Genomic DNA, 11,037 nt, shown 5'->3' with positions numbered 1-11,037 from the left:
TGGTGATGATTGAATGATTAGACGCTGGAGGTCGCCATGAGTATTCTGCTGTACACTTTCTGGCGAACCTTTTCCCATTCATGTTGCCTGGAACGATTAGCTTTAACACGGCGGGGCCAATTTTTTTTTTAGCTTCCTGCATCTCCTGTGTCGGATGACTTCTTGGCCTGTGGTCACTCTCTTCTGTATTTCTCTGCCAACCTGTCCCACCCAATGCTCTGCCGTGGCTTTAAATAAGCACCTTTTCCCTCTGCTGTTTATAGACAAGAGTCTGGCCGATGGCAAAAGCATCAGTGATTCAGCAGGCTAGCAGGCTAAGCCCAAAGGCAGGCTGGTTCCAGCTGGGCTTTCAAAAGCCTCTGAGCAGATTCAACCCCTGTCTTCCAAAAAAAGAGAGATTCCCAAAGATGTACCGGCTGGGAAAGTGGGAGAAGCCCCCTCCCCCTGAACCTCTGTTGGGAGCCCCTGCATCCTTGTATCTTCCTGTCCAGATGATCAATCACTTCTGCTCTCAAGAGGGAGAAAAGCTGAGACCTGAAAGGAAGCTCAAGGATTTTAAAGAAGAAAACACCTCCACCCTCAGGGTGGGGCTGATCTCTCCGGCTGTTCTTGGGCAAAGCCAATGAAGTCAAGTTTTATTTCCATTGTTTCAAAAACTGCCATATAATGGAAGCCCAAGTCTTCCACCGTCTATAATGGGCTGAAGCGACAGGAAGGAAAGTTTAGGCTGGCTATCAGGAAAAACTTCTTAACTGTTAGAGCAGTACGAGAACGGAACCTATGACCTCGGGAGGAGGTGGTGAGCGCTCCAACGCTGGAGGCCTTCCGGAGAATATTAAGACAACCCACTTCGATTTGGATTCCTGCCCTGAGCAGGGGGTTAGAGGCCCCTTCCAACACCCTGACGCTTGGATTCTACATCAATGCAAACAGCTCTAGCTCTCCCCATGCAAATTCACGGTTTATTCGAGCTCCTTATAGCAACACAGGTTCGGAATGCAAGTCAGGACACGGGTTGTCACGCCCTTCACACTTCACACAAGACCGTGCCAGTTCTACCCAAGACCATCATTTTGAAAGTCTCCGTGTTTCTTGAGACAGGGAAATGATGCCAGCGCCATCTTGGTTTAATTTCTGCCCCTGTCACAGCCCTCAAACCCAGAGCCAACCATTTTTTCCCCTTTGTGTTGGGAGTGTTGCATCGAGAACGGTTGCTACTGGCCACAGAGGAACACTTGTTTTTCAGGCGGGGGGGGGGAATGGACAGCCAGACCCCCTCAAGCTCTCACAACACCTTTCCCGGGTTCATGAGATTCTTCGGGTCGAGCGCCGCCTTGATCTGCCGCATCGTGGAAAGCGCCACCTCGCCCACTTCCTCACGCAAAAGCTGGCGCTTTCCGAGGCCTATCCCGTGTTCGCCCGTGCACGTGCCACCCACCGCCAGGGCACGCCTGGGGAGAAAAACAGACAAGGGCTAAAGAAAACCCTGCATCCATCTTCCCTAGCAATCAGCTTCTAGTGGGGGACAGCCAAAAGGCCTCTGTGAAAGATGAGCGCCTGAGAGGGGTCCATTGTGACCCCCTCGGGTTGATGCCATGGGCTGCTGATTCTCCTGCCCACAAAATTCCACCCCCCCAACCAGAAGCCTGGATGGCCCAGTATTCACCTTTCAGTAACACACAGCCCCCTCCTCCACAATTGAACACACAAGCACAGAAAATTACACTTGTTGGTGTATCGAGTGCCTTACTTTCCAAGCAATGCACAATGGTTTTCTTATGGGAAAGTAAAAAGCAAGCAGCAAATCGTAGGTTTTGAGTCCCATCGCCAGAATCCTGTCACAGATTTATGTTGGTGCGGTTTGGCAGAACGCCAGGGGAGCAAATGGGCACTAATGAATGAATGTTGCTTGTCGTACTAATCGTGACACGCTCAGCGGGGAATGCTAGCGGCAACTCATTAATTAGTGGCAGTTTAATCCCTGCAGTTTACACCTCTGCACTTCCACTGGCGTAAATCTGCAACAGGATGCCAGCCACTGTCCCAAGATCTGTCTGTTGGACAGAAAATGAGTGACGTACACGCATACCATCTTGTAAAAGAAAAGAGCCACTACCTCCCTTCCTGGTCTGACAAGTTCTTTCACTCTCCTTGTATCTCCTCGCTTGTGATGCTCTTCACTGGGAAGTAAGGATCAGGCCAGGTTCAGCCTTTCTTGGACACCTCTGGCCTCTGGGGGGCCGCCCTGGGCACATGCAGAACACCGGCCCTGGCCGGTGGGACGCAACCACAGGCCTACCTGCCCAGCCGCTTGGCAAACTCCTCCACCCTCCCTTTCTCGTCCACGTCTTCAGGATCATGCAACAAGAGGCAGTGGAAGTTTCCGTCTCCAACGTGACCAACGATGGGACCTGGGGATACAAGGCAAGGCAGGACTCCTGTCCAACTTATTATCCTCCAACTACAACTCCCATAATCCATCAGCCAGCTATCTGCTGACGACAGGCGTTCTAATTCGGAACAGCCAATGGGTCCCAGTTGGCCACGAGCAAATCCAAGCCACATTTGGCCACCCTGCCTGCTTTTTGTGTCAAGGGCTGGGCCGTTGACAAAGAGGTTGGCCAAACAACCCACCACAGCACCGAGGTTGTTAATGGCGAGAGAAAGTCTGTGCAACTGGCCCAAGGCCCTCCAACCAGCTTCGGAGGGATCGGGGCTTCAAACCTGAGCCTTCATGGCCCAAATCGAACAGCCAAACCCTCATGTTATCCGAGCACCCACCTGTGAGCTGGGACTCGAGCAAGTCCTTCTTCGTTTCCAGCAGCACCTCCGGCAGGTGAGAGATCGGGACGCAGACGTCAGTGGAGTAGCCCTGCACACCAAAAGGGGATGTGGGGGTGACATCAGAGGTAGAAGAGAGCATTGTGAACCTACGGGCGGGTGGGGGGTTTGGCATATATCTTCCTCCCAGCCTGGAAACGAAGCGGTAACAAGAATGGTGGTGGCAGCTAGCAGAGAACAAATCTGAAGAAGTGGAAAGAAGCCAAAGAAGATTCTCAACTGTAATTGAGTAATTTCCAAATGAGTCGCTCTGTCTAATGTGCACTGTTTATCAGTCCCTGCACAATACAGGCCGCACTGCGCAGGCCGCACTGCGGCCAGAGGAGGAAATTAAAATGGTCTGTACTGTGCCACTGCTAGTTTTAGTTGCCAACTCAGTACCATGTTTTCCTCTCTAACTGTCTCCAAATAATCCAAGCATTCTTTATAAAGAAGACAGACAAGTGCCTATTTATTTATTTATTTATTGGACTTATATACCGCCCCATAGCGCTACAAGCACTCTCCGGGCGGTTTACAATTTTTAAATTATACAGGCTACACATTGCCCCCCCAGCAAGCTGGGTACTCATTTTACCGACCTCGGAAGGATGGAAGGCTGAGTCAGCCTTGAGCCGGCTACCTGGGATTTGAACCCCAGGTCGTGAGCACAGTTTTAGCTGCAGTACAGCGTTTTAACCACTGCGCTACGAGGCCTAAAGTGCAAAAAAAAAAAAAAAAAAAACCAGAATCAAAGCTGGGGTCAGAACAGGGAATGCAATACAGTAGGATCTCTGTATCCAGTGTCTGCTGATTCACTTACCCCCCATTTGCAAATATTAAAAGAAAAAATAATTAAAAGTAAGGGCAGGGTGATACGGTAACATGACACTGCAATAGCAGGACAGAAATTCTGAATATGGTTACCAGAAGTGGCCACTATAGGGAGCCAAAGATATGTTATTGTGTAGCTTTTGCTAGTGTTCACCATAATCCACATTTTTCAGCATTTGCAGGAGGGTTTGCAACCCATTGCCCACTGATATGGGGTGGGTGGGTTTCCTAATGTAAAAAGAAGGGGAAGCGAAGCCCAATGGAGGGCATTCTAGGTAACTCAAGCACGCAAGCCAATCTGCCAAGGAAATATATATGCTTCCAGTGGGCAAAACGACCCGCTGTAGTTTGCCCTTCCTGGTCTCTGACTTACTTTTCTGCCAGGGCGAAGGGCCAGCGCCGCGTACCAGGCGTTGTGCCGGGCCGTCCAGAGCCGAGCGCGATCCTCCTGCTCCTGCGCCCAGGCAAACTCGGAGCCGTCGTTGGACTTCACAATCTCCCCTGGGGAGGGAGTTGCACGTCAAGACCCCCCCTGTTTCTGCAACCAGCCCAAGAGCACAGGGCCATGCCAGAGGGCACACTTTGTCTGGCTGGCTTTGCGCGTTTCATCCGGAGCACCTACCCGTGGCTTCCACCTGCTCGCCGACGCCACGCTGGCTGCCATGGAATTCCAGGAAGAGGGTGGGCTGTTCGGCGTAGCTCAGACCACTGTAGCGGTTACAGGCCCGCATCATGACTTCGTCCAGGAACTCTGGAGGGGGGGGGGGGAGAGAAGGGCAGGGCACCACGGTAACATGGCAGGACAGAAAACACGGAGCACGCCCAAAGTCCTGCTAAGCCAAGTACCAGCAACACGGGGTGTCATTCTATAGAACACTTGAGAGGAAATCCGCAGGACAGTGACTGGAGCCGAACTCAACGTGGCACCGGTGCCACTCAGAGCAAAAGATAAATGCACAAAGAGTCTCCGTCGGAAACCCCTAGCTGCACGCTGGTGGGACGACTTGAAACTCTGCTAGGAATTAAATTGGTAACTCGCAGCAATTGGCCACTCTGAGCGGTCTGTCTGTCTGTTTTCTAGGCTGCCTTTCTCCTGATAAGGGAACTCAAGGCAGCCCTCAGTATTAAGAAAAACAGAATTAAAAACACAATGTTCTACATTAAAAAAAAAAAACTATACACCTGAAGCTGGAGGAAATACCATTTTGGCTGGCTTTTGCAGAAACGCTGAAGCCCAGGCTTTGTAGAATTCAAAATGTTTGCCACTGCCTGAAATTATCAAGGCTCCACACTGTCTCACTTAACCGGGCGCTTGAGGCAGAAGCCAAGGGGGAAGAAACATCCCATTCAAAAGCAAAACAAAACTTTACTAGCCGTGCAATTTTTCCTACCCCTGAACCCTGGAAAGATCCGATCCCCACTTACCAATCCGAGCAATGGGGATGGACGCCTGAAGGATCTGAACAGTGCTGTCCACGGCTGCCTGCACGCTAGGGAAGCCACAGACAGCGGCCACGGTGGCCTCTGGGATGCCGTGGAGACGCACGGTGGCCTGGGTGATGAAGCCTAACGTCCCCTCTGAGCCTATGAACAGCCCGGTTAGGTTGTAGCCGGCAGCGCTCTTCCTGCAAATCAAGAGGGCCACCTTGTGAGAAGCCAAGCAGCATCCTGTTTGAGCAGCTTTTTATGTTGATACCAGAAAAATCATCCTCCTTACAAATTATCCTTCCTAACAGGACCTATGCAGACCTCCTGCTCATCGTGTGTGTGTCTCTGCACGCACAAACACGCACAAGGGAATTAGAGAGTGAGAGGAAAACACCATATTTTTCCATGTATGAGACAACCCTACTTTTCTAAACCAACATTTCTTTCATTGCAAGAAAGTGGAGGGGGAAGGCAGAGATCAAAGCGCATTGATTCCTGCTTTCCCCCCCTCCATTTTCTTTGCAAAAAAAAGTGGAGGGGGGAAGCAGCTTTTTGCAAAAAAAAAGTGGAGGGGGAAAGCAGCTTTTTGTAATGAAAGTGGAGGGGAAAAGGAGGAGTTGCTTTTCCCCTTCACTTTCTTTGCAAAATGTGGAGGGGGAAAGCAGGGATCAAAGTGCTTTGATCCCTCCTCCCCTCTTACTTCCATGTATAAAACAACCCTCAATTTTTCCTCTAATTATTTTAGAAAAAAGTGTTCTTTTATACACGGAAAAATACAGCATGTGTTCATACTTTACCTGCACTATAGCAGGTAACATCTGCATTGTTCCATCAAGCTGTCAGGTGTGATGGACCCCCACAGTTTCGAACTACCAAAGAGTGTTTTAAATCACATTGTGCGCTGATGACTTTGTTCAAACGTCATGCCTTTGATCTTGATGTTTTTACCAATCACGGCAGGACCATTGGGTAATCAGAACACAATAATGACACACAATTCCATGAGAACAGTGGTTTTTCAATGTCTTCGAGAATCTTTTCATGCAACTTTCAAGAGATCCCAAGATATTGCCAGACTTTTTGCTTTGCTACGTTGTGGGCTTTTTTTGTGTTGTTGCTGTTGTTTGGTGTACATCCAGCACTCTGGGGACACCAGCCAAGCCTTGTGCGGCCTCATTGTTGTTCTCTTCGAACTAACCTGAATGACATGCCCGCTCTCTGCACAACGCAGGAGAGATCAAGGACAATCCCAGAGATAAACCTCTAAAGGGAAATCTCCCTGGGATTCTTGGGGGCAAAGTTTGGAAGCAGCTGCCCTTAGCTAGCGCCGCACCTGGGTCTCCGATTCTGCCCGCCGGTATGGAGCACCTTCCCATCAGGCAGCACCACCTGCAGATTGAGCACATTCTGGCGCATGGTGCCGTAGCGCACTGCATTTGTGCCGGAAGCAGAGGTGGCTGCCATGCCACAGAGAGAAGCATCCGCTCCAGGGTCTGTAGAAGTTTTTAAAAAGAGAGACAGAGCTAGTAGGAGGAAACACGAAGCCCTGGCCCCAAATCAATTCCACACCATCTTTGTGAAGTAGTGAAACCTCCCCCGGGCAGCTGGGGCCAACTAGCATGGAGCCACAGCAACCTCTGGAGATAGAGAGTGCATCTGGCTGGCTGCCCAGATTCCAAGTTATGTCTCCCACTTAGCTAAGTATTGTCCAAATTCTGAGCCCATTCACTTGGATTTCTCCGTCCGACCTTCCGCTATCAACTGTCCTAGAGGCAGTTCCAGTCTTCATCACACCTCTTGCTGGTCCTCTTCTGGGACATCACAAGGGCCCATCCTGTGGTCTCAAATTTTGGCCCTGAAAGGACAGGAGGCTATTCTCCTGGGGGGGGGAGGGAGGGGGGGAGGGAGGGAGGGAGGAAACATCTGGGTATACTCCAGCCTACTTTCAGCCCAGCTTTCCTCCTGCTCTGAGTGAGTGGACACCAAAGATGTCAGCCAGCCTGGAGGCCTGCCTCTCTTTCCTGCCCAACCCATGTGGCTCCCTTTGCTAAGCACAGGCGCTCTCTTGCTACCCTTCCTGAACGGTCTTCAAACCAGCCATACCTACAGGAAACCAGAGGCCGCTCCCTCGCAGAAAGTGGTTCAAAGCCTTCCGTGTCACTCCTGGTTCTACAATGACCGTAAAGTCCTCGGTGTTCAGCTCCAAGATTTGGTCCATCTGTGTCAGGTTGAAGCACACCCCGCCCTGTCCACAGAAGGGGGTCAGTGGAGAATTAACAGCTGCAGGTTGGTTCCAGGGGCAACACAACTTTGAAGACAGAGACAGGAACAACAGCCCATCACAAAACCTAGTTCCCCGTTGTGTCCACCTATCTACAGTGGCAACAACATACAGAGTCCTAACAACGTCAGCCACAAGCTCAGGGACGTATTTCCTTGTCCACCCTCTCGTGGGATTTATGCCATCTTCTGCCAGCAGCCCCCCTCTGCTCCTACGTAGGACAAACAGCATGAAAAAGAATGAATGGACACGGATCGGACATCAGGAACCGCAACACAGAAAAGCCAATTTCAGAACACTTCACCCTTCTAGGACATTCATAAACATGAGTTATGAAACTCAAAGTGACTGTTGTAGAAGAAAAGAAGGACAAAGGTGGGCTCAAGAAAGAGACAGCAGACGTACACACTGCATGCACAAATTCCAGTGTGCCTCGAAAGGCTTAAATAAAGATAAAGGGTTCTTGGCATGTGACATATATTAACATATCTCTGCATATAAAGCATGTATGCATATCTGAAACAGCCAAATCCACCTGGAAGGCAGTGAATAATTCATTCATTCATTCATTCATTCATTCATTCATTCATTCATTCATTCATTCATTCATTCATTCATTCATTCATTCATTCATTAGATTTCTATCCCGACTCTGGGCGGGTTCCATCAAACATTATAAGCTAAAACAGTTAAAAACGATTTAGCTATGGCTACCATTTTATATAACTAAAATCTTTATTCTTTCATACTTCTGTTTCTCCTGCAGGAGGACGTAAATATGAATATATATATATACTCTTCTCTTTCTTCCCATTGCTTCCAAATTTCCAGAAATGCTGCCCACCCTTCCCCCCGGCGCTTTTGCCAGTCTCCCTACCTGCACGGCACTCACACCGCCTTCCAGGCCCGTCCCTGTGCCAAAGGGAATCATGGGGGCACCGTGGCTGTAGCAGGCGCTGGCCAGCAAACTGACCTGCTCCACCGTCTGGGGCCAGACCACAGCATCCGGAGGGCAGCACCTAAGGAGGCGGACAAAGGACAATCCATGGTGTTGTTGTTGTTGCTGCTGCTACTACAACTGGGATAGGCCTATGACTGACATGCAAGTCTGGAATCCCTGTCCTAGCAGCACGAACACAGAAGATGTTCATCGTTGGACATCTAAGCCTTGCAAGCTTGGGCCTGAAAGATCGCTTTGTGGCTTTGTCAGCATGGCTGGTTTCTTGTTCATGGAACTCTGTTAATTTGAATGAACAGTGTTCCACGCCTGTACTTCCAGACTCCAGCCTGCGTATCCAAACTGGGTCCCCAGATTTTCCGGGGCAGGACTCAAGCCGGAATTTTATACAATGGGAAAATAACCAGCAGATACTGACTCTGGGTCTGGATGCTGACCCACAGGTTACACTTGCTTGCAAACTCAGTTTGTGCCGCTAAGTGTGTACTTCAAGTCTCTCCGTGAATAATCCGGCAAGACCTCTCCAGGATTTCAGGAGATCTCTCATCTGCAGATCGCTGGCCTTTCCCTACCCGTCTACCATCAAAGGATTAAACCCAGGCTTAAACCCACTTGGTTGCCTAGATCAGACAAGACTTGGGTGAGTTCAGGCAATGGTTTGCTCTTAAATGTAGACAGAAAAAAAAAACATTGACCTCTTGGTGATGTTATTTGTGCATCAACTGCACTGCGTAACTCAGTGCAGGACATGGATGTAAACCAAAAAGGGCATTGGTTGCATTCGTAGGGGGGCCTGTCTGGTGCACAATCGGGGCATGTCTCCTAATGCCAGATAGCAGCAATTTCCCCACGAAGAGTCACCCAATTTAACTTAGCCATATATTTATCAGCGACAGGATTATGTCCGTGACACAGGAAGCGGAAACGGCCAGAGCACAGCTCTCCGGTGTCAAGAACAGGGAAGAGCCATCTGAAACAAGGCAGACGACTGCGTAGAGAGGGAATTCGCCTGCAACGCGCCCTCTGTGTTGCAGTGGGCTGTCGGGCCGTACCTGTGCATGGACTCATCGTGGCCATGTTGCTCGCAAACTGTTGTGGCTGTAGACACATTGGTCGGCCCTGCCACCGCCCTCAGGGCATCAAGGAAATCACCCGTCAGCCACTCCTGGAAGAGGACAGACAGAAGGTGACAGGAGAAGGAAGGGGTGGACAGAGCGACACACAAGCAGCAGGAAAAGAGAAAGACTTGCACGCCATTCCATTTGCAGGACTTAAGCAAGGCTGTTCAGAACAGGACCTTCAGAGGACCCCAATTTAAACAAGTTGCTACGAATCAGAAGCAACTCAGAGGCAGAAATCCAACAGGTGAAGTTTTTTCTAGCACTGTGTCCTGTAGTAGGAAGCAAGGCTTCACCTGTTGGATTTATATGAAAAGATACAGATAAGAATGGTAAAAGGGGGGGAATTCGCTCCACTTTTCCTCTTTCCTTTCCTCCACACTCTATGATCTTTTCCTCTTTATTTTTAAAGGTCATTACTGCCAAACCCGCAATTCGGCCTCAAGAGGTGGCCTTGCAATCAATGAAAGCTAACACGGGGGGGGGGAGAGAAACAAGTGTTAAAGGTGCCACGAAATCAGATTCACGAAGTCCATATTCTGACTATCAATAAAACGCCCACCGCCCCGCCACCCAATTCCCTCAACGCTCTCTTTCTAAAAAAAACGGACTCAAAACAAACTACCCTTACAGAAGAAATATACACAAAGCGTCCCCCACCCCACCCCCGAATAAACACCCACCCACGACTACGCGAGCAGACAACCCGAAAGGTTCAGGCGCCTTTCTCTCCTCCTCCCGCCCTGGAACGGATCAAGTTCTCGTTAACGTCTGTCTAACGTAACGGTTTCACCTTACAATTGAATCCGTTCCGTTTCTATTATAGAAGTTACGGTGGTCCCAGCCGCCGTTTGTGTGCCGGGCGGCTTGCCAGCTTTCATCGCCCTGGAAGAAAGCGAACGGGCAGAGCCCTCCTTCCCGCTCCGCCTCGGCGGGCAAAGTCCCCGGGGAGCCCCTTTTGCGCACCAGCCGCCGCCGCTCGCCCCCGACTTTTTGCGCACGGGCGGAGCGCCGCGGCGTTGGCTTGGCAAAGCTGCTCCGCGGGCAGGGGCGCAGCCTCGCCTCTCCCCTCCCGTACCTTGGCTGCTCCTCGCGAGTAGCGCCTGACCGCGGAGCCGAGCGTCCGCCCGAGGAAAGCCATGCCCGTCGCCTGCGCGGCCCAGGCGGTGGGGGCGGCCGTGGGGCGGGCTGGGAGGCGGATCGACTGAGCCGCCCCCCTCCGGCTTAAGGTGGCCCGGTGCCTCTCGCGGCTGGCTTCTTAAAGCCAAAGTTTTTTATTATTATTATTTGGATTTCAAAGGGTCGGAGCGCGCTAAAAGGCAAAGCGTATTTCTTGCTCTTCCAGGGTTATCCTTGCAGGCACGTCAATCTTTCAGACCTACGCACCACCATTTCCAGAGCTCCCCACCCAGGAGCTATTCTGCGGGTTACAGTTCAACGAGAGATGGAGGCCTGTTCAGTCTGTTTCAAGCAGCCTTAGAAAAAAAACTTCCAGCTGGTTCAGCATGGCTGAGCAGAGATTTCAAGCCCCTTGCAATGGTTACATTGCTGTTTATACATGAATCAGATTGCAATTTTGTGTATAATTTTGTTTTCCT

At 50.6% G+C, this 11,037-nt stretch overlaps 1 protein-coding gene across 1 annotated transcript; it reads right to left on the bottom strand.

Moving 5' to 3' along the window:
• Positions 1 to 942: 942 nt before the first annotated feature.
• On the bottom strand, positions 943 to 10,622 carry LDHD (lactate dehydrogenase D). The gene is made up of 11 exons (XM_072980871.2): positions 10,518 to 10,622; positions 9,374 to 9,486; positions 8,241 to 8,382; positions 7,186 to 7,327; positions 6,416 to 6,575; positions 5,080 to 5,279; positions 4,277 to 4,405; positions 4,028 to 4,155; positions 2,782 to 2,872; positions 2,300 to 2,411; positions 943 to 1,451 (listed from the first exon to the last, which is right to left on the bottom strand). The coding sequence occupies exons 1-11, from the start codon at positions 10,578 to 10,580 to the stop codon at positions 1,286 to 1,288; spliced, it is 1,446 nt and encodes a 481-aa protein (XP_072836972.2). The 5' UTR covers positions 10,581 to 10,622; the 3' UTR covers positions 943 to 1,285.
• Positions 10,623 to 11,037: the final 415 nt, after the last annotated feature.

Source organism: Pogona vitticeps, chromosome 10 (assembly GCF_051106095.1).
Source record: "Pogona vitticeps strain Pit_001003342236 chromosome 10, PviZW2.1, whole genome shotgun sequence".
Classification (NCBI taxonomy): domain Eukaryota; kingdom Metazoa; phylum Chordata; class Lepidosauria; order Squamata; family Agamidae; genus Pogona; species Pogona vitticeps.
The sequence above is the reverse complement of the archived record's forward strand: the minus strand, read 5'-3'. Positions and strand labels throughout refer to the sequence as shown.